Genomic DNA, 23468 nt, shown 5'->3' with positions numbered 1-23468 from the left:
TCCTGGGCAAGATAATGAAGGGACTCGATTAATAAAGAATTAAAGGAGGAGGATGTAATTAATGCAAATGAAGATGGGTTTATGGAAAATAGACCCTGTCAAACTAACTCGATATCTTTTTATGAAGATATTGCAAGTTTGGTTGATAAAGGGGATAATGTTGACATACGATATTTAGACTTCTGTAAGGCTTTGACTTGGTACCACACAACATTTTGACTGAAAAACTAGAATAATATAAAATTAACAGGACACACATTAAATGGATTAAAAACTGGCTAACTGATAGGTCTCAAAATGTAACTGCAAACAGGGAACAGTCATCAAATAGGTGTGTTTCCAGTAGGATCTCTGCAGGAATTGGGTTTTGGCCCTTCACTACTTAACATTTTTATCAATGATCTGGAATAAAACAAAATCATCACTGATAAAGTTTACAGGTGACCTAAAAATTGGGGGAGCAGTAAATAAGAAAGAGGATAGGTCAGTGATTCAGAGCGATCTGGATCACTTGGAAAACTGAGCAGAAGTAAACAATATGCATTTTAGTACGGTTAAATGTAAATGTTTACATCTAGAAACAAAGAATGTAGGCCATCTCTGCAGGACGGGGGGTTCTATCCTAGGAAGCAGTGATTCTGAAAACAATGTGGGGGCTGTGGTGGATAATCCACTGAACATGAGCTCCGACTGTGATGCTGTGGTCAAAAGAGCCAATGTGCTCCTGGGATGCATAAACAGGGGAATCTCGAGTAGGAGCAGAGAAATCATTTTACCTCTGCGTTTGGCACAGGACTCCAGCAGCAGTGGCACCAGTGTCCAGCTCTAGTGCACACGATTCTACGTTGATAAATCGGAGAGGGTTCAGAGAAGAGCCACGAGAATGATTAGAGGACTGGAAAACCTGCCTTACAGTGATAGACTCAAGGAGCTCAATCTATTTAGTTTAACAAAGAGAAGATTAAGGGGGTGACTTGATTACAGTCTGTAAGTACCTACATGGGGAACAAATGTTTAATAACAGGTTCTTCAGTGTAGCAGAGAAAGGTCTGACACCATCCAATGGCTGGAAGTTGAAGCTAGACAAATTCAGACTGGAAATCAGATTCAAATTTGTAACAGTAAAAGTAATGAACCATGGCAACAATTTATCAAGGATTGTGGTGGATCCCCCATTCTTGGCAATTTTTTAAATCAAGATTGGATTTTTTTCCAAAATATCTGTTCTAGGAATTATTTTGGGGCAGTTCTCTGGCCTGTGTTATGCAGAAGGTGAGACTAACCAGTGTTTCCCCAATGACCAGTCTGTAGACCGGCGCCAGTCCATGGCAGCCTCCTTGCCAGTCCCTGACAATTCGCTGACACAGTTTAGGGAGGCAGGAAGCCAGTCCCTGGTATCAAAAAGGTTGAGAAACACTGGACTAGATAATCACAATGGTCCCTTCTGGCCTGGGAATCTATGAAAATCCTCTTCTGTGGTTCTTCTTTTAGACTGCAGGCTTTTCAGGGCAGGGACTCTCTTCACAACACGCATGCGTAGCACCCGTCACAACAGGGCCCTGAGCCTGACAGGGGCCCATGAAATACTACAGCAATAAATCAAATAACAATAAAAGAGCAATGATACTCCAGCCCCTGCAGCTAGTAATCTGCTCCAGCCCTGTCGTCCCAGCCCTGGCCACCCTGCATTCCAAACACCTGACTTCCTGCACCCCCAACCCAGGGCATCCTGCCCCCTCTGCCACCCACCAGCAGGCAATCCTCCTGGAGAGCCTACCCCTCCAGCCACCCCAGGTATCCCACCTCCCTGGCACAGCTGCCCTGGGCATCCACCCTCCCAGAAATCACTCCTCAGGTTCAGCATCCCCCCCATGATCCCTCCTCTGAGCAACCCACCCCCCAAAACCCCACTCCTCAGACATCTCACCCCCAGACCCCTGATCCCTGGGCACTACACCCCTCCCATGCCTCAGCCCCAAACACACAACTCCTGGGGGACCCCATCCCCATAGCTCCTCACAGCTCATCACTCCTGTGCTGCACGGCCTTCATCACAGCCTGCGGCAAGTGCACCCATGCCTGCTCCATCCCCTCAGCCACATTCACTGAGCCCCTCATTCCCCCCACCCTCTGCTGCAACCTCCCTGCAACATTCAGTGACTCTCTCAGCCCTCACATTCAACTGCAACCCCCCCCCTCTGTTGCATCCTGCCCTGCCCATCAGTCGCACTGTGCACAGGAGACTCAGGCTTCCAAGAAACAGATCACCCCCCTCCCTAAATGCTGGCCTGTGCTGACTGCAAAGGAAGTGCTCGCACGTGCTGTGCAAAGAGTTAGTTTTATTCACAAGGGCTCTTTGACCTCAGCAGTAATGCAGAAAATGCAAGGGAAATATACAGTCAGGGCTTTGGGGCTTTCTTCATACAGATGGTCAATATTCACAATATTACAGTAATACTAAATCATAAGAGTGATGTAGCTCCACAGAACCATAATTCAAACATTCCCTGGTGTTGACTACAAACCAGCCAGGCCTTCCTGATGCTGGACTCAGTCGTCTATGTACACGGTCCCTTCGTCCCTTCTTCAGTTTGAAAGGTATTTCTCCAGCACCTTCATTACCAATCCCATCTCCTGAAAAGAGAGCAATAGTATGAGTCCCTGCGCTACAGCTGCCAGGTATAATTCACCCAGGGCTATGGGCAGCATGAGTCCCCGCCAGTCCCTTAAGCCCTCTACGGGGCAGCTGTACAGGTGCCACTGCGCCCCGTGGAGGGTTCCTGTGCCAGCATATCCCAGGCAGCAGAAGAGCAGTGAGGGGCTGGTTGGGATGTGCCAGGGAAGAAGAGTTTTCACAGACCCATTGGCCCCAACTCACAAATGGGGCAGAGTCACTGTGGCCAGCATTGCAGCCCACAAGCTAGGGATGCAGGAGGGGCTGCTCTGCAGATCCAGGCTGGGGGATGGATTCCATCTCCCCAACTCATCCAGGTGTCGCCGTGACCTGGGCTCCCACGTTAGGAGTGACTTTCACACTGATAGAATATCCTGCTGTGATGTGATGGCAGATGCGTGGGTCGGATTTCAGGGACAGCTGGCACAGGAAAAGCCTAGAGCTAGGATTGGCCAGGCACAGATTGCCCAGTAACTGACAGGGAGGCCAATCACATCGCATGGGGACTGGCGACAAGGTGAAAACAAACCCAGAGGGAGTTTTTACAATGGTGCAGATGTACATACAGCATTTTGCAAAGCTTGCTGCCTGCCTGCATCCCTGGCTCTCCACCACTGAGCCAGCAATGCCTCCCTGCTGGTCATGAGTAGCCAGGAGCTACCCAGAGCTTTGCAGTGTCTCCATCATGATTGCTCAGAATACTTCACCTGCAAGGACAGCCTAACGTGCCCGTTGGATACAAGCCCATTTTTTCAACAAAGCTTTATGGGAACACAGGAACTGCCGGTTCAGAATGGACATGGGGCCCTGCTAGCCCAGCACCCTGATGGAAGGTGCTAGCCAACAGGGTAGGCAAATGTGGGATGATCTGCCCCAGGGACTGCTTCCCCTGAGTCCCCTGGAGTTGGAGGTACCTCAAGCCCTGAAGCAGGTGGATCCCTGCCAAGATGGTTGGGCCCAGACTCTCTCCTGCACTGAGATCTGCCCAGAATAGGAGAGAAGAAAAGGCCAACAGCAAGCTGGTTACAGTTCATGGTACATCTGCACCAGCCCTGACATACACTGGAGCAGCCTAGGAGCTGCTCTAACTTACATCATCTGGTCATACATCCAAGGAGCTGTCTGCCAGCTGCAGCATATTGGAGTGTGCCAGCACTCTCCTCCCCCTGATACTCCCCCTCCCCCCCAATACCAGGCAGGGAGCAGTTGTAGGAGCTGGATACAGCAGATTTGCTTCAGCTGACGGCTCCCCTATGCTAAGGGAATTCTCACCTGGTCAGATCTGGTTGCTTCACAGGCTCTTTATGCCACCAAAGCAACACAAAGGGACTGGAGTGCAGCACAGAACCAGGCCCTTGTTTTTTAATGTTCAAACCTTACTGTTGTAATTCAGGATATTTTCATTATTCATAGAAATGCTCAAGCCTTCTGTGAATCCTGCTACTCTCTTGGCCTCAATGGCATCTTGTGGCAGTGAGTTCCACAGGCTCATTGTGGACTGTGTGAAAAAAGGATTAATCCATTTTAAATTTGCTGCCTTTCAAGTTCACTGAATGAGCCCTTGTTCTTCTATAATGAGGCAGGGCAGATAGCAGTGTGTGATCTCTCTACCAGTCATTGGTATATTTGCTATTAGCCCCCCTTCCTTGTCCCCTCTCAAGTAAACAGTCCCCATCCTTCCACTCTCTTGTAGTATGCCCCTACCATTTGCCTATGCATCATTACCACTGTGCATAGGCAGTTCTAAGCATTCCCTCTAGTGGGTGCCATTTGTGTGATGTAGGCAAGGAAGCACCAACTTTGGCATTATAGCATGAAGGAGACTCATTGTGCTGTGTGCATCGGCTCCCTTACCAGTTGGAGGTAGAAGAAAGGTCCCTGTGAGGTTGTTGAATCGGTCACTGGCCATAGAATTGTGCTGCGTGTGTGTTGGGGTTCAGCTAGCAGGGGTCTTTGCATTTGAGGGTGCACACAGGGGCACCCCACTCACCCATCCTTACACCAAAGTTTTGTGTGCAGAATTTCCAGTTATACAGACATGATTTATGTTCATTACTGACATTTGCCTTCGCTCTGTCACTTACACCCCTACAGCGAGTGTGCTTATCCTCTGTCTCCAGGAGAAACATCATCAGGCCGATAATGAGGGGAGGAGCATCAGTTTCATTCCTAAAGGCGACAAGATTCAGGCTGCTCCTGATCTCCTGTGGCAGAGTTCTAGAGCTTTCCCACTTCCACCAAGGATGCCACGGGCATGGCCCTGGAGAGGTTCCTCTCGGTGCTGTCAGGATAGCTCAGTGGTTTGAGCATTGGCCTGCTAAACCCAGGGTTGTGAGTTCAATCCTTGAAAGGACTAGTTGGGGATTGGTCCTGCTTTGAGCAGGGGGGGTGAACTAGATGACCTCCTGAGGTCCCTTCCAGCCCTGATATTCTATGAAACTTGCTAGCCAAAGCATCTCTGCAGTGCATAGGAATTGGGGAGTATCCCTTTAAATAGTGTGTGATCCCTCCAGTGGTCCTTACTGTTGTGCATGGTTCAAAGGCCACCAGCACCCTGCTAGAGCAGCAGCAGGTGCAGACCTAGACCTGGCACATTACACACAGTGAGTAAACAACATTATTTGGACCCCACTGCGCCCCACTGCGTCCTGCACATGACAGTAGCTATGTGAAGTGCAAAAGACCTATCAACAGGCAATGAATCATACTCCAGTTGAAGGAACTGTTAGTGCCTGTGGTGGGGTGTCCATGGCCAGTCATGGTGTGGCAAGCTGTATGTCATATGCCAGGCCTTGCTCCCTGTACCTTCTGTTGCTCTAGTAACACACTGGTCAGACAAGCCCTCAGTTCCCACTGCGTGTGGGGAAAGGCAATGAGAAATGGGATGCTCCCTACAACCACCTACAGACTGCTCCCAGAGATACTAACAACAGGAGAGAGGGGACAAACACCCATCCCCATCAGAGGAGGAATAGGTTGGGGGGGGGGGGGGTAAAGGGAGCTATTGAGACTGGCGGGGAGGGGCAGTCTGCTGGGAAGGGGCAATTATTTGAGCAAATTCAGAAAAGTTAAGTAGCATCCCTCAGTATCACCTTGCAACAACACAGGGCAGCAGGGACAGTTGCCCCATCTAGGGTGACCAGATGACAAGAACAAAATATCGGGAGACATGGGGTGGGGGGGGCAGGGCACGGAAGGGCAGGGCCCGCAAAAAAAAAAAAAAAAAAAAAAAAAAGACGGGAGTGCCCCAAGCCAAAAAATTGGGACAAATGGCATCCCGACCATACATCCGGCAGGACGAGGGACAAACAACTGAATAGCGGGACAGTCCCAATTTTATCAGGACATCTGGTCACCCTAGTCCCATCCAAGTGAAGTGCTGGGATGAGGCGGTAACTATTTGCCAGCAAGAGGCAGGGTGACGCAAAGGGTAGAAATTAGGCTGGGAAGTGCAAGAGGCGTGCGAGCCCCTCAGTTATGGAGCCGCTGCAGGCTCCCTCAGCCCCGCCCCATGTCACCTGCCAGCACTGACAGGCTTGGGGAGGGCAGTGGGAAGGGGAGAGCTGGCTCAGCGGAGGAGGGAGCCTAGGGAAGGAGAGGGCATGGGCAGTTCCCAGGTCATGCAAGAGGCCTGGGTGAGGCCAGGAGCTGACTGAAGACTGCTTGGGGCAGGCTAGGCTGGCAGCAGCGTGCGTGTGACTGGTTACCAGGCACCATGGGGTGGAGGGTCAGGCAGCCCTGGCAGTTGGGGTTCACCTGAAAGGAAGAGGCTGAAAGCTGCTCCCAGTGGAGCCAGTCTCTCTTGCACTGACTTGGGGACTCTGCCCTCCCGGAAGGGGTTGAACACTCGCAGGGCCTGGGCCAGAGGCTGAGCCCCAGCCAGAACCATTAGGGGCACTGAGGCAGATCTACTGCAGCGCTGGGCCACGCCCTGAGGGAGCATACAGGGGTGGCACCTCCACCCCAGGGAGCTAAATGGAGACTGGCCAAGAGTTAAAGAGCTCACTGACCCATGGGAGGAATTGTGCATTGAATATGCCCCTGTGCAAACAAACGCAAAAGAACTGGGAAGGCCAAAATAGGCTGCAGAGAACACCCTCCAGAAAGCCTGTAACTCCACAGCCAGACCTGACAGACTGAGCGAAGCAGGAGCTCAACAGCTACAGGAACTGGGAAGTGATGGGCTAATCGCCCCAGCTGTTCACACTGTGCCAACTGCCCCTATTGGAACCCACTGATCTGAACCAAGGGGGTGAGGTGGTGACAGCCCACCCTTGATCAGCTGCACAGCCCGACTCCATGCCAAACATTCCCCCTTGTAAGCAGGGTGAGTGGCTTGGCTCTCCACTGAGCATTGACAGTTTGTTCACCTCGCTGGAGCACATGCTCAGACTTGCAGCAGGCAGATAGGATCATTGCTGTGTTAGTCACAGAGCAGTCAGCATGGCTCAGCCAGCTCCCTCCTGCTGGCAGTCTCCTACATGCACCTGTTTGCATATGGATCGGTCTCTTCAGTCCAGACAAAGTGCAGCCACTGGGATCATCTTCCTTACCCACAGCACTGATCACCTCACACCCCTCATCAAATCCCCCCCCTCCCCCATCTCCCCACCTGTTACTGCCCCAGATCTTAATATCAGAGCTCCACAGGACTCTGCCCTGCCTGCTGATCCTCTCCTGCCATGAGTCAGATCTTCCCCACACCCACAGCCACACCCTCTGCTGCCTGGTTGCAACCCCCCCCACCCACTCTTTGCCCCATGGAGCATGAGGCTGGGGGCTGCTATCGATGGGGGAATCACAGAGCACAAAGAAAGCCTCCTCCCTCGTCCTGAAGTTTCGCTGCCGCTGCCCCCCCATCTCCAGAACTTGGTCCCATCAGTCCATGCTCAACCTCTGGGCCTTGCAGCATGCAGCCATCCACCTGGACAGTGCTACAGAACCACTGCAGGATGAAATCTGGGAGCTGCTTGCTTTGGGCTCTGGCTCTCGGCTGGCACATCCCCCAGCCTCTCACCATAGACACCTCAGCCTGCCCTTGAAAGCCGCTAGCAGAAACCTCTCCTTCAAGCATTCATGACAGCCTCCAAGTTCAGAAAAGGCCTAGGAAAAGGCACCTGTGCCAAAGGGCTAGATGGGAGCTACACAGGGCAATCCCCCAGGAGATTATGGGAATTGTGGGTGAAAAGGCCCAGCTCCCATAAGCAAATTCCAAAGTATCCCAGAAGGCATTCTGAATCCCCCAGAAGGCACTGCTCCCCAGAGCTGTGCTGGGCAGCGTGGGATAGGTGCCCAGTGCACACAATACCTGGTGTGTGTTGACACCAAAGCCCTCCATCAGCTCATTCACCGCTGGTTCAATTCTCTAGTACAGACAAGGCCAGAGATGGTTCCTGTGCGCGACAGCTCCAGCAGAACGTGTGTCAGTGCGAGCAGGGGCTGTGGAGAAACCCTGCTGGTCACCCAGGTTCAGAGAGCTCCTAGCGCTGATCCACAGCTGCAAACAGTACCCAGCTTCTGTGGTACCCAGGACTCTACAACAGCCATGTCTGTCTTCCCCAGTCACCCCTGGCCCCTTCCCAAGAGAACAGCCTCACCTCTCCAGGAGCCCTGGGGGAACTCTGCTGTACTCCACAGCAAGGGGCCCATTGGAGACACCCCCAGATGGGTGGGGAGTGAGGCTGAATGGGATAGGTGCTGTGAAAGGGCATTCATCTGTTACACAAAAGGAAATGAGCATGGGAGGAAGAGCAGGTGGTTGATTTAGGGCAGGCCATGTCTATGCTAGGAGAAAAAGGGTGCTTTTAACACACCTTAGCTGGTAGTGGTAAACCCTATGTTGAGCCCCCCATGGTTGACCCCACCTAGCTCATGAATTAAAATACAACGTGCCCCGTTTACACTTCGGTTTTAACACGTTACCTGACGCATGCTAAAAACATCCCTTTTCTCCCAGTGAAGACAAGGCCTTTGGGAGTGGGGGGGGGGGGGAGGGAGAAAGGAGTTTGCAGGCACAAGAAGCCTTCCCCCAACCCTTGTGCACCCTACCGAAGGGCCAGCTACAGCTGCAGTCCATGTGCTCTTGGGAGTGCAAGGACTGCTCCCTAGTTTTGTCCCCTGGGGCATATGACACCTAAAGGGTAGGAGATGGTGAAGCCCCTCCATACTGGGCCGCGATGGCCAGTGCAGCATGCATGAGGGTTTGGGTCTCTCTGCACTACTGTGTATTTGGGCAGGGCCAATCAGGCAGTTTGACTGTTAGCAGGATCCGGCGCATTGTGAAGGGTGGCTAGCAATTGGTTCAGGTGAGACTATTTCTCAGGGAGAGATGGACTCAGCAACCCAGCAGACCTACCAGCATGAATCAGTAAGTTAGCAGCTGGCAGTTTGCACCACTCTTCTGTAAAGAGACCGGACTTTGTTTGTCTTCCAGCTCCTCATCAAGAGCAATGAGCAGATGCTACCTAAATGGGGTTGATTAGTCTCTGAATGCATTTGGTTGTGCCACATACACAGAGCTCCCGTGTAGATAATTTGCCTTAGAATGACCATAGGATTCCCTTTGCTTCCTGCAATGAGACTGTACCCTAACTCTGAGAGAACAAAACTGGGTAAGTCTTTTTATTGTTTTTAATCGGTCAGGCTGTGTGCCTGCACTGTATTCCCGGGTCCAGTCAATCATTGGCTGGCCTGACTAGTATCACTTTGGCCTAACAGAATTTTTGTCCCTTTTAAATAATTGTTTGGGTTATTTTCACCCACTGTAGTGCAGTGACTGACCCAGAGAAAAAAGGGCAGATTTCAGAAAGCACCCATTGGGGGTGACAGCTCAGGACGGGGAGCTGGGCAGGGGCACCAGAACCAGGGGGCTAGTGCCCCCACACTGGAAATACTGAGGGGGGCTGACATGTGTTTCCATCCCCAATGTTTTCTGTCCCAAAATATCTCCTGGAGGCAAGAGTAGGACCTGGAGGAGCAGCTAGAGCAGCGGCTGCAGTGCTTGGGATCAGGCCCGCCCCTAGGGAGCAACTAAAACCAGCTCTCTTCTCCCCATCTTCCTTCACTTGGCTGGCCATAGTGGCCAAGGTGGCCGAGGCTGGTACGCGAGGGGGGAGACTCAGGGCATGCCCCCAGCTACCTGGAAGAGACAGCCACTCATGTGACTTACCAGCAGCCAGCTTAGCCCCATCCCACCTTCCAGCCACTGAAGGTCCCAGCAGAGACACCCAGCCCAGGAGAGGGGCTGGAGCATGTGTGCCAGCTGCTGAGGAGGTGTGGGGGGGGGGGGGAGGAGAGCACTGGTCACTAACCATCAAGGAACTACCAAGCTTCCCCTCCCCACCCGGCTGAATCTCAGTAGCTCCTCACTCCCTGTCCTATCCCTCTGCCCCAGCCCTTCACAGCAAATTCTGTCCCCCCTGGGTCTGGCCAGACAGTTGCCACAAACACAAGCCACTCGGTGTGGAACTGTATGGAGCACGCAGAGAGGCCAGCTCTCTCTCCTACAGCTCCGCCCACCTGGCATGTCAGTCACTGCTAATGGAACACCCAGCCTGTGTGTGTACGGCCACAAGCCACCCCAAAACCAGGCCAGCATTACAGCCCCCAGACAGCTGGCATGCAGGGAAAACTTCCCAGAATTCCAAGAGGCTGCAGTGGGAGATGCACAGGTAGGGCACCAAACCGCGGAAGCTCTGCCCTGGAGCGATGCCAGGCAGTAGCCATGCCACCATGATTGAGGTGCATCAGCGGCTGTGGGCCCAGATTAAATCAAACTGGTGTTTAAAACCAAATTCAGGTGTTTTCATTCATGCGGCGTCACTGCAGGGCATTCATGGTGTCCAAAAAGCGAGTACTAGCTGTGGGGCGGGGGGGACAACAAGCTGTGTCCTTTGTATGTGACTAAATGCACGAATCCCAGCTTGAAGTGCGCAACGCAGCTTCGCCAGAAGCTGTCGAGTGTGACCAGTGCCTCCGTAACATAGGCTGCATTCCCTGCTGTGCTCCGCTGTTTCTCACCAGCCAGCTAAACAGCATGTATCAGCGTTTTAGGTCACTGGAGCAGCACAATGCGATGGAGCAGGCAGGTGATTCTGAGCCACCTATTATCATGCCTTCCTACTGCCCTGATTTTGTCACTCCTCGCTAAATCCCCCTGCTCCCTCCCCCCCAGTTTACCTACTTTTGGTATTTCTAGTGTAGGAGCTCCCCGGCCTGCATGCAGGATTCCCAGCACCAGAGATGTTGGAGGGCCCTTGCTACGCCCCTGTGTGTGGGATGCCTCTGTGCTATCACTCTAGAGGATACTGAAAGGATCAACCCTGCGCTAGTAAGGGCTAAGTGACTACAGGCTTTTCCCTTGTAAGAGCTATGGCTCAGACCATCCCCACTGCTCCATGAGCAGAGGGGACAGAGCTCCTGGGCATCTGCCCTTGGGCTGTGGAGGGGGGAGAAGGTCCAGCTTCAGCCTTTATCCTAGCTATTCCACTGGCGCGCCGCAGGGTCAGTGCCCTGCAGAAGTTTGGTGGCAGAGGCGCAAGGGATTGGAGCAGGAGCCCAGCTTCTGGTATTAGCATTGCCAAGCCAGAGTTAACGCTGCTTCAGCGTTTACTCCACTGAGCCCCTCCAAAGCTTCAGGGGGTCTCTGTCCAGGACAGCCTGGCTCCAATGGAGATGGCAGGGTCAACCTCCCTTGGGAAACAGGTGTTTCCTTCCCTCTGGATCTCTGGGGTTAGCCTCCTATGTGGGCTCCTTAACCCAGATAGGAGGGAAACTACTGCAGCCTGGCCTTGGGGGGCTTCTTGGCCCCTCCTCTGGCTGCCCTGGGGGAGGGGATGATTTGGCCCTATGCTGCTCCCTGCTGTACTCTCCTGCAGCCTCTCACTCAGAGGTGTCTCTCTCACCACCACATTGCTCAGTAGTCACCTGGTTTTGAAGCTCAGATTTTCCTTGGTTCTCATCTATTAGTCTCTCTTGCAAGAGGATTTTCAGGAGCTCTCTGGTAAGCAGCTCTTTCATGTCCTGCAAGACAGCTCGGAGAGTCGGGCTGAAGGCCATTGGGATGGAGTTTGCTGCAGCATCTTCCGGAGACTCCAGAAGCGGGGAGGCCGCAATGCTCTTCTTCCCCATGAAGTGACCTGAAATGACATTGGGCACATGTATTGAACAGGGAATGGGTAAGATGGTTTCAGGGGCTTCGGGGGGGAAGTGGGGGGGAGATTTCAAGCTCTGGCAGGGGGGCTGGATGCAAAAGTCAGACATCTCCCTAATGCCAAGCAGCCTTTGAAATTAGCCGCAGCAGCCACTGCTCTATTGCAATGGAATTTTTCAGAAGATACTGTAGCACAAACCCACCTCTAGCTGAAGGAGGCAGAACAGAGGGGGAACTAGCAAAAGAGAATGCGACAATGGCCACTTTTTTGTTCCTCTTGAAATCCTAGAAACACTACTCTGGGTGACAACTATCCAGAGTTATCACAGTAAGTAGCAGAAATAACTGGGGGGAGGGATAGCTCAGTGGTTTGAACATTGGCCTGTTAAACCCAGGGTTGTGAGTTCAATCCTTGAGGGGGCCACTTAGGGATCTGGGGCAAAAATCAGTACTTGGTCCTGCTAGTGAAGGCAGGGGGCTGGACTAGATGACCTTTTGAGGTCCCTTCCAGTTCTATGAGATAGGTATATCTCCATATATTATTATTATTATTATTAAAAGTTTTGCTTTCAAGACCAGTAACTATCAAGGGTTTGAAGGGAGCTTTCCCTAGGGGCCAGAGATCCATCACTACCTGCTGCATGGTTCTTGTGCCTTCCATGGAAGCAGCTGCTGCTGGTCCCATCAGAGACTGGAGACCAGGCTAGAGGGACCCCTGTCTGAGTCAGGGTGGTAATTCCCAGAACCTTAAAAACATCTTGGTAGCTCACCTTTAATTACCATCCAACAAACAACCTATGAGTTAGCTTAGCCGTTCAGAGGAAGGCAGCCAAGCAGGCACTTCATGCAGGCGCCAACAAAAAGACAGCAGCATTAGGGGGCCGGTAAATCAGCTGGGATGTAGCATAGGCATTTGTAGAAGTCTTCAGCGCGGACACCAGTTTCACACTCAGCTCTGCAGATAATGCTGGGCACCTTTTATAGCAGGGATGGGCAAACTTTTTGACCCAAGGGCCACATCTGGGTATAAAAATTGTATGGCGGGCCATGAATGCTCACAAAATCGGGGGTAGGGGCGCGGAGGCAGGTGAGGCCACTGGCTGGGGGTGCCAGAAATGAGGAGTTCAGGGTGCGGGAGGGGGCTCTGGGCTGGGACGGCGGGTGGGGGGTGAGGATTCCAGCTGGGGGTGCAGGCTCTGGAGTGTAAGAGGGTGCTCCAGGCTGGGACTGAGGGGTTCAGAGGGGGATCAGGGCTGGGGCAGAAGGTTGGGGCTGGCTCAGGGGTGCAGGCTCCAGGCAGCGCTTACCTCAAGCAGCTCCCAGAAGCAGCAACATGTCCCCTCTCCGGCTCCTATGCAGTGGCGTGGCCAGGCAGCTCTGCTGCGCGCCACCCCTGCAGCTCCCATTGACCATGGTTCCCGGCCAATGGGAGCTGCAGGGGCAGCGCTTGGGGTGGGAACAGCATGTAAAGTGGAGCCCCTGGTTGCCCTTATGTGTAGGAGCCGGAGGAGAGAACATGCCATTGCTTCCAGGAGCCGTACAGAGCAGCCCCCAACCCTGCTCCCTGACTGGAGTGGGGCAAGCCCCAGATCCCACTCCCCAGCAGGAACTCGAGGGCCAGATTAAAATGGCTGGCAGGCCAGATGCGGCCCGTGGGCTGTAGTTTGCCCACCCCTGTTTTATAGGGATCAGTGCTAACTACCTGATTTGCATGCACAGTCAGTAGTTAGACATTTAAGGGCTATAAGTTGCATGGACAGTGCACCCGCAAAATCATAGCTCGTTTTCCCAGTCAGGCTCACCCTGAACTGTAACTGGACCCAGTGCGACTAGGAGAGCAGTGGGACACCAGTCCCCCAGGTGTTCTGTAGCACATGCTTGGAGTCAGGCTCTCCAAGCAGCAGACCCTTCAGGATCTAGCCCTCAATGAGTTCCCATAAACACTCACAGACCTGGTCTACACCTAAAACTTAGGTTGGCCTTGCTGCACCACTCAGGGCTATGGAAAAAGTCACACCCTCTGCAACATGGCCAACAAGAATTCTTCCCTCCACCCAGCTTCTGAGGGAATGGATTAACGGTCACTGTAGGAACGGTCAGCACTCCAGTGGCATAGCTGCAGTGCTGCGGCTGTGCTGCTGTAGCACTTGCAGTGGAGATGTACCCTCAGAGCCCGACAAGTAGCAAAGGGGATGAACTTGGGCAGCCAGAAATAAACCCTGCAATGACCCTAGCACAATGCTTGTAAGTGGCAAACTACAGATGATAAACACAACCCACAACAAATCCCAGCCCAGCCCCGGGGCAGCTCAGCACAGGGAAATGAAGGTCAGATCTTGTGCCCGGGTACCTCCTCCAGACCTCTCCCAGAGGCAGCCACACACTGGCCTACAGACTCCCCGGCCAGCACCTGTAGTCCCATTCAGACTCATCCACATGGACCCCCACTTGCAATCTTTCCCTGGGATCCACCACCATGGCTACCACTGGCCCCTCTGCCAGTGACAGGCTGCTTCCCAGCCTGGCGCTCAGCCCTTCAGACCCAGCTTTTAAGCTGCCCAGCCTTCTCTCTACAGCCACCTCCGAGACTGCTGCTGCATGCAGCCTCTAGCTCCCTCCAGAGCGTTTCCCATGCCTGTTCTGGAGGTGTATGGAGCCCTCTCAGGATTGGACAGTACCCGGGAGGTTAACAGTGCCAATAAGGAGCCTGTGGGCTCATTACATTATGAGTCAAGGTAGCCCAGTACTGGAGATACAAGCTAGCGAGCTTATTAGCAGCTAGCAAGATGATGCAGCTTAACCAGGCTGTGTCCCACTGTGTTTACCTTAAGTCTACCAGGAACACAATATACACAAGTAACATCCCGGGGAGACATCCGAGAACATTCCTGGTCCCACCAATGTAACTGTTGCAGCCACTCTGTGCTGTGGCACAACGCACCCCTAAGGTACCAGTAGCGTGCCAGGTATACCACAACTTGGAGCCAAGCGCTGAAGATGCTTCAAAACATTCAGCTGTATCAGCACTAGCTCCAGTGTGTCCCAATGACCAGAAGGATGCACAGTAAGTGAAAGGCTATTGTACTAGGGCCAGCATGGAAGGAAAGGTTGCAAATTACCTCAATACAGTGGCTAAAACTGTTGCAATTGAAGCTAAATGTTCCTATTTGGGCCCTTTGCCAAGGGTCATGGTGGATTCTCCATCACTGGCCATTTTTGGTTCAAGACTGGGTGTTTTTCTGAGATCTGCTCTAAGGATTATTGTGGGACAGGTCTCTGGCCTGTGCTGTGCAGGAGGTCAGGCGACATGATCATAACGGTCCCTTCTGCCCTTGAAATCTACGAGTCACCAGAGGGCTAGGGCCTCTTGGCCCGGTGCCTCTCCAGCCCAGCCTCTGCTGGAAGCTGTTAATATAGCCTACCCCCCTGCTCCCCCAGTTTTGGCCAGTGACATTAATAATTGTTATACTTCCCATCCTATAATAAAATTGAGTTGTATCCAGTTCTCCTCGTCCCGGGTCATTCAACTCAGTCCTTCACCGAGAATCCCTAAAGAACCCCCTAGCTTCAATTGGGCAGAACAGAAGCGAGTAGGAGTTTGCAGGTTTCCAAACCAGGCTAAGTCAGTGGATTGTCTCATTGGGGCTCCTCTGCAATGGCTCCCTGTCCTGTCTCTGCTGCTTCCCCACAGGTTCTGCCCAGACCAGATCCACATGTCTGCCCTAGGAGTTGGTCATAGCTTGATGGGAAGGGTAGTTCCTGCTTAGCAGATTCATCACCCTAGTGGACAACAAGCATTTCATAAACCCCTCATCCTTCAGGGCACAAACAGTGCAGGGGTACGGGGAGATCATTAGTGCTCAGACCAAGGCCTCTTCATTCTGCACTTGTTATTACAAGGCCCCACAAACGGGAGCTTGAATAGCCAGCACATGCTGTGTCAGTGGTTAATGCCATGGGGGCTTCCGGCAGCAGATTCTGATTACACGACATATGGTTGTTTGCTGGGCTTCCCTGAACTACCGGGGCATCAGGGCCTGGTCAATAACAGGGAGACAAAGGTGCTGAGAGACCTCTCAGGGGCTTGGAAACCTGGGCAGGGGGCACTTGTAGGGCAAAGCACTCCAGTTCTCGTTTGGGGAGGGCTCCTGCAGGCTGCATGGAGCCTTTCTGGCTCCCGCTCCCCTCCCAGGCTTCAGGCGGGCAAGGAGGGAAAGGGGCAGCAGAAAGGCCCTTCACACCTCCCTTGGCTAGAGTCTGGCTGAGGGGAAGCAGCCCCAGGGGACAGACTGAAGGATCAAACCACACTTGGGTCTGGGTTTGTAAAGGAATTTGCCCCTTTTCTGGAAGCCTCTGCTCTGGGCATTGAGCGATCTGGCCCTCTCCCTCTGCCAGCTGGGGAAGGAGCCCTCTGGCAGAGCAGCAGCAGCACAGAGACGACGACACATTCTGGATTCATTGCTGCCTGGCTAGTGGATTATCTTGTGCTACCAATCCACCCCCAACTAGCGGGCTCCGTGGCACACAGTGCCCAGGGTTACAGCAGCTGTGTCCTTAACTAGGATGAGCATCACCCTGGGACAGAGCCGGCATTGCCATTCTGAGATAGGACATCATCTGGGGGGGTTTGCTCCACAGCAAGCCACACTGAGGCTGTTACTGGAGGGAAACTCCCACTCCTAATTGAGCTGATTCTCCAGGGGCTCCCTGGGATCTCTCCTAGCCAAGCAGATTGTGACCCCTCAGCTCTGCCCTCTACCCCCATTCTTGGCTTCTCGTCTGCAGGAAGCTTCACAGCAGCTTTCTCCCACACACCCACCTTTTTGCTTGCTCACTCCCCTTTAAAGAGCTCTATTCAGACAAGTTTCACAGTGGTACTGAAGGTGCCATACTAGATTTTGAACACACAGATGAGTAGCTGAGAAATAGATTTGGTTTCCTCTGTCTCAGAATAGTGCAAATCTGGAAGGTATTCCTGCTTTTTCTCTACTTAGTCTTAAAATAATGGACAGGCTCTCTGCTTTGCATCTTCTCATACCAATATTTTATTACATGCAATTAGTCCAATTGTATGTAAATGGTCCAATAAAAGATATTACCTCCCGCACCTTGTCTCCCGAATATCTGATTGCGTCTGAAGTTCTGAAATCGTGTCTAATCTCCCAGTGTTTAGCTCAGTGTAGACCCTGGTGCCTCCACAGCACACTACTACTCACCACAAGGCAGAATCTGCCCAAGGAATTTGCTGCCTGTGTCTGGGACTGTGGGTGCCATCTCTCTGCTACAGGGATTTGGAACAATCCACCTTGCCATGCACCCAGAAAAGGGACAATCAGCTAACAGTAGCTAGGTAATATTGTCCAGGCTCCAGAATCATTGGTTAATCAAGGACAGTTGTTCTGCTGATCATCTATCTATATTCCCACCCTCATCCTCTGGGACTATGTTTCTTACATTTCATTGGTTGAATGTGTTGTCACTCAGCTGGGAGCAGGTGTGTTGGTGGAGTTCTGTGGAAGTGGTCTATCCCATTTAGGGTGTGTCTATATTGCAAAAGAAGTGCGTTGGTAACTCGGGTTAAAACAGCAGGGAAGACACAAACTTGGCCTTTAATTTGGGTTAGCAGCACAAGTGAGAAATCTAAGAGTATTTACATTGCAACTGGAAGTGAGTCTCCCAGCCCAAGCAGACAGACTCCTGCTAGCAGGGCTCCAGCTAGTGTGCTAAAAATAGCAGTGTGAACATGGTGGCTCTGGCAGCTGCTCATGCTAGCCCCCAAGCTCAGACCCAGGGGATCAGGTGGGCTTGAAAGCCCAAGCTGCCACCCGAAGACCCAAAGTCCACACCTCTTTTTGCAGTGTAGACAAATCCTCAGAGACCAGTCTAGCTCCACAACCTGCTCATATATCTGAATTAAGATTCTTAATAGCACAGCTGTTATTTCTCCAGAGACAGTGACCAGCAAGCATTTCCAGCACTACTTGTGCAATAATGCAGTGTGCACCAGTGCTCTGGAGCTGCCAACACAGTGTTTTGGGGCAGCCCGTCCTGGGCAATGGAAGGGTGTGGGGATTGTACGATGACTGATAGATGGCATCTGCCTGCTTCTCCCCCTGACTTGTGCCCTCCTCTTGCTCTCCAGCCCAGCTCCAGAGAACTCAGGAGTCTTCACCACCACCCCTGCATCACACAAAAAAGGATGCAAAGGAGAGGCAACTTCTGACCTACACAAAATAGACTCCTGATGGCTTGGTGTCTTAATTTTTGGATCTCTTTTTGGGAGAGGGGATTGTAATGGGGTAGCTGATTTCAGGGGAGGGCTAACCCTGTGCTTTTAAAACATGCATGTGTTCTGAGGAGCTGAGAGTGTTTAAAATGTGTATCTATTACAGTAGACACAATGTCCCCTGGCTAAGCCCTGCCTCATGCTCCTTTCTTCCCCCACTTCCTTGCCCACTCTCCTGTTCTCTTGATTTAGTTTTTTTCTCTCTCGGTTAATTTTTGGCATCGGAGGAACTCAGACATTTCTGCAGGCAGATGTGCCTGTGCCAATTCCTGGCAGCCCTCCCTGGCACCAGGGTTCCCCAATGGGCCACAGTGAGTAGTTTGGCAGAACCTCCTGGGCCTGGGTAGCCCTTGGCCCATTTGCCCTTTGAGTTCTCCAGGCTAGAGCGCCCTTGGCCCAGAAGTACGTGTTCCTTTGCTGGGAAGGCACTGCAGTGAATTAACCTCAGATAGGACCCCACCAGCACATCCAAAGCAAAGCGCACTCCATCACTCAGCCGGAGAGCAGGCATAGATTCGGTGTGAATTTAGCCCTGTAGTTAAAAGGTTTGCTCACCTGCTGCTAGAATCTGCCTCCGAGGGGTTCCAGCTCCCAGCCCCCACAGCCAAGTCCCTCGCACCAGTTGACGTAAGCCCCACCTCAGCCTACCTGCCCCATGACAAGACGCTTTGCCCAGGTGCGCTCTCCAGAGACAGGAATTGAGCCCTGTACCACAGACCGGCTCGCCTCGCTGCAACTCTAGTCCCCTGTCCTGCCCAGCTGGGGTTCCCTCGCTGGGGCTGGGCTCCTCACCTGCCCCCACCCAAGGCTCTCTCCTCATTGCCCGTCAGTCCACAGCAGCGGGGGGTTCTCCGCCGACAAGCTCTCCCCGCCCCAGCCCGCTGGCTCTGGGGGTCCGCTGACACCCTCCGCCCCTGCGCTCTCCCGCGGCCCGGCTCCCCCTCTCCGCCGGGCCTCGGACTAGGGGGGCTTCGCCCGTTGGCTGGCCTGCAGCCGGGAGGGGAGCGGGGCCGCCTGTCCCGGGAACCCCGGTGCTGTTCCCCCCAACCCCGCCGGGATCCGGGAAAGCCCCTTCGATCGCCCAAGCCGCGGGCGGCTTCCCAGGGGCGCTCCGCCGGGAGGCGCCGGGGCAGGCGGAGAGCGGCGCCCGGGCGGGGCAGTGGTCGGTACCTGTGGCCCAGAGGCTGCCGCGGGGGTTGACTTTGATCCTGGCCGTTCTGCCCCGCGGCTCGGCGAAGTCCGCCCGGCCCGCGGGGGCTGCCGAGAAGAAGGAGAAGAGCAGCAGGCAGCCCAGGAGCCGGCTGGCGGGCAGCGCGCCCATGGCTCCCCGCCGGGCTCCGGGGGACGCTGCGGATGCTTCGCCTCGGGCCGGGGGAAGCGCAGGTGCCTGGGGAGAGCGGCAGCGGGTCGTGCTCCGGGCTGGCCGCCTGTAGCTTCCCGGGCTGCTCCATTTAAAGCCTCCCACCGCGGGGCGGAGACTGGCCAGGAGCAGCCACAGCCCTCGCCTTACGCGCGGCGGCGGCGGGGGGCGCCCAACCCCGCCCCTGCCCGGGCCACGTCTAAGGCCGGGAGCAGGGCTGGCGGGGGCGACTCACCGCCCAGCTGTGTGCCCCTGGCCCGGAAGATCCCGCCACGTGTTCCGGCCAGCCCGGGCAGGGGGCCCCTTCAGCAGGCAATGGTGCTCGAACAATGGATATGGTGGGGGCATTCGGAGCTGTAGAACCAAACTGTAAACCCTCTAGCTGATGGAAACCACTTCAAGCCAGGGGGTGCAGCTGCACCCCCTGCACCCCTAGTTCCAGCACCTGTGGGGTCAGGGCACCTTTCATGGAGCACCTCCAAACACAGCACACAGGGAAGTCAGGGTGCAGATCCTGCTGCCTGTGGCAGCGGCACAGGGCCAGGCCTTCCAAGTGGCAAGCTTCGCTCCTGCACAAATCGCAGGCCACATTTTATCAAGCACAAACTGGCGCCCCAAAAAGAGCCCCCCAGGGTCTGCCCTAAAGCCCCCTGCAGTCTGTGGAAAATGCCCCACCGTGGGCTGGGGCGCTTCAGAGATCTGGGCTGCAATCCATAGATCATGAGGAGGTGTGAAAGCACAACTGGAAAATGTTTATGGGTCCTTTAAATGTCAAACTCCCCCCCACCCATCCCCCTTTCCGGCTCTCACTCTGCCAGCATGGCCAGGTTGCTTCCTTCTCTCTTCAGGGAGTCAGGGCCCACCCGTTTCCCCAGGAACTTGAATAAGGTTCTTCAGAGCATGAGCCTTGGCACTCAGTAGGACAGGCTCTCAGCTGAGTTTTCCCAGTGAATTGTCACCCATGTTGGATGAGTTTGATGAGGAAGAAGCAGCCCCTCCCCTGCTATGAAATGCTCTGATCTCAGACATGTAGAGGCTGAGGAGCCCCCCCCCCCCCCAGACCTGTTACACAAGGTACTGTCCCCTAATCTTAACCATCACCCCCTCCAGGTCTGGGCAACACTCTGGAACCATTCCCCCATCACCGTCCCTGGTAAGCAGGTGGGATTGGTGCAGCAGAGATCAGGACAGGCAGTATTCTCTCGCTAGTAAACCTGATGGCAGCTTTAGAAGACTGCACAGAGCTGGTGGTGGGACTGGCAGTAGATGTTGAGGAACCTTTCAAAGGCATGAGATGGGGCTTGCTTTACTTTACCCAGATTACATTTAGACTTGGCCCTAGATTCTGTTCCTGTGCAGAAGGCCTCAGCTTTGGTATATGCAAACGGCTTTTCATCAGTACCATTTGCCTTAGGCCAGGAGACTTGGCAGGGCTCAGCTATGTCCCTTATTGAGTCAGTGGATGGCTCTGGGCTGCTGGTGCCAGCAGTATCCTGATATCTCTGGGATCAGAGTGGGTGACTGCTATGATCCACAGGCTCTCCCTGGGCCCTCCTGGTCAAGATGGGCTCAAAGCCTGGGAGGGCACTATCGTTCTCTGGTGCAGCAGGAGGACATAGGACTGTGGCCAGCAGGTAGGAGGTCAGTGCAGAGAGGTCACAGAGGGACCTTATTACCTTTTATGCCCCTGGACCAGACTGGACAGTCCTTAGGTGCTGCACTGGATTTAATCGTCTAGCCATCTTGCCAAGGGAACTTGCAGCTTTCAGTTTCTGGCCGCCCTTGTAGAGAAATCCTCTCTAGTGTGTGCCTGACCATAGGAACCCACAGCAGACTACAGCCTGGGGAGCCTGGCGCCTGGAGCTCTACAGCACTTACCTCTAGGATGCACCCAGCATGCTCCCAGACACCCAGGGACAGATGTCCCGCAGCACTCGCAGGGACACCCATGGAGGGGGGCTCCAGTACCGGGCCCCCTAGTGATAAAGACACACTGTGACCCTTCAAGGAGCTATTCGGAAAATAGATTCTAGAATGACACTGAGCCTGGCAGTGGCTACAGCATGGGCTTTGTGCCCTGACTCGGCCTGGCAGGAGTTACAACTCTGAGCCCTCTCAGCCATACTCCCCCTTCTCCGATCTGCCACAGCAGCCAGCCTAGAACTGGTGATCAAATACAGGGATGAGATCTGCAACCCACATTGCCAGGAGTGCGGCGGGTTGGCTCAGCCCAGCTCTGTATCTGTGCAAGTTTTTTGTTGAGGTTGATGGATTTCCACTCCATACGGCTATTATGCCGTATGCTATTAGCCGTATTGAGCCCAGCTCTGTGCTTATCCTCCTACTGTCATCTCTTCTTCCATCTAGGATAACAGGACCACATCCATACTGCCCCAGTTAGAGGGTCTGATGAATGGGGGGAGTCAGATACCAGCCTCCTGGGGCGCTCTCTCCTTTCACCACCCTGGGAAGGGCTGGTCCCCGATTGTGACATTATCTGATTAAAATATGACCATATAGACCATTGTTGCAACCACTGTTATATATTTGCAACAAATCTTGTACAAAGGTTGTCAAGTGAGGCATCTATAAAAAGGTTACGATTTGCTGGTTATGATTATGCTATCTGTATGCATATATCATTTTTTTATTTGAAGTTATGAGTATTGGCTCTATACTTGTATTTCAAATGTTTGCTCCTGGGGTAACTAACAAGGTAGCTAGCCAGTACATCTTGGAGGGACTATTCAAATTGAGTGCCCCATCAAAAGGACACTTAACTCACAATGGACCATGGGAGATGCCCATCTACACCGAGTGGACTGTCAAGTAAACATGCTGTCTGGAGTATAGGTAATTGCTTCCTGCAATGACTAGGCAAAATGCATGGACATGTGACTTGCCCATGTGACTCCAAACTCCATCTTGTTGCTGTAATTTCCCACAATAAGAACAATGGGTTTCCCTGCACATGACAGAGGATATAAAAGCCACTGGGCACTCCTCCATTTTGCCTCTATCCTGCTCCAGCCTTTGGGATATGGACTGAGGCTAGGTCTACACTACCCACCTGAATCGGCGGGTAGAAATCAACCTCTCGGGGATCGATTTATCACGTCCCCTTGGGACGTGACAATCAATCCCCGAATCGACGCTCTTACTCCACCAGCGGAGGTGGGAGTAAGCACAGTCGATGGGAAGCCGCAGAGGTCGATTTTGCTGCCGTCCCTACAGTGGGGTAAGTCGGCTGTGATACGTCGAATTCAGCTACGCTATTTGCGTATCTTAAATCGAACCCCCCCTGTAGTGAAGACCTGCCCTTAGTCCATTGGTTAAAATGCTCCCATTAGTGTGATGACCTTCCAATGATTTGGAAACAGTCAGACTTTACTTAAGCCACTGCTACAAGCCTGAACCAAGAACTTTGCAATTACTGTATGTATTTGATTCCTTTAAGCAATGTTAACTCTCACCTTTCTTTTTCTCTTTTTATGAATAAACCTTTAGATACTAAAGGATTGTCAGCACTGTGATTTTTGTATAAGATCCAAGTTATATATTGACCTGGGTGTGCCGCTGGTCCTTTGGGCTCAGAAGAACCTTTAATTTGATGAGACAGGTGTAAAGAATCACTCACCTTTAAAGCCAGTGTTTTTGGTGCTAATACAAGAACTGGAATGCCTGAGGAAACTGCCTTTATGTCTTCTTGTTAGCCAGTGTGGTGAAACAGAAGTTTACTTTCATTGCTGGTTTGGTATATCCTATGGGGGATTAGCCACTAGTCTTGGGGTGTATCTGCCCTATTTCTCAGCAGCTGGTTCTTATTTTGGCACTCTCAGTTGTGACCCACAGAGGCACAGTTACACCGATGAAGCAGATGAACTTGCAGCAATGGAAAGTTCCTACTGCATCACAGGTGTAGGATAAGCACGGTAACCTCAGTGACCTGGAAGCTCCGCTGTGCAGGGCTGACAAAAGACAGAGCTAATTCTACCCC

At 53.1% G+C, this 23468-nt stretch overlaps 1 protein-coding gene across 2 annotated transcripts; it reads right to left on the bottom strand.

The window, feature by feature from the left end:
- Positions 1 to 2342: 2342 nt before the first annotated feature.
- NMB (neuromedin B) lies at positions 2343 to 19626 on the bottom strand. Of its 2 annotated transcripts, XM_054041116.1 has the most exons (4): positions 19282 to 19626; positions 11600 to 11811; positions 7983 to 8113; positions 2343 to 2634 (listed from the first exon to the last, which is right to left on the bottom strand). In XM_054041116.1, the coding sequence occupies exons 1-3, from the start codon at positions 19430 to 19432 to the stop codon at positions 8021 to 8023; spliced, it is 456 nt and encodes a 151-aa protein (XP_053897091.1). In that variant the 5' UTR covers positions 19433 to 19626; the 3' UTR covers positions 2343 to 2634; positions 7983 to 8020. The 2 variants fall into 2 exon arrangements, with proteins under 2 accessions (XP_053897091.1, XP_053897092.1); XM_054041117.1 differs by lacking the exon at positions 7983 to 8113 and having other exon boundaries at positions 19282 to 19621.
- Positions 19627 to 23468: the final 3842 nt, after the last annotated feature.

The sequence above is a fragment of the Malaclemys terrapin genome, chromosome 10 (genome assembly GCF_027887155.1).
Source record: "Malaclemys terrapin pileata isolate rMalTer1 chromosome 10, rMalTer1.hap1, whole genome shotgun sequence".
In the NCBI taxonomy this organism is placed as follows: domain Eukaryota; kingdom Metazoa; phylum Chordata; order Testudines; family Emydidae; genus Malaclemys; species Malaclemys terrapin.
This window is presented reverse-complemented; position numbering and strand designations above follow the sequence as displayed.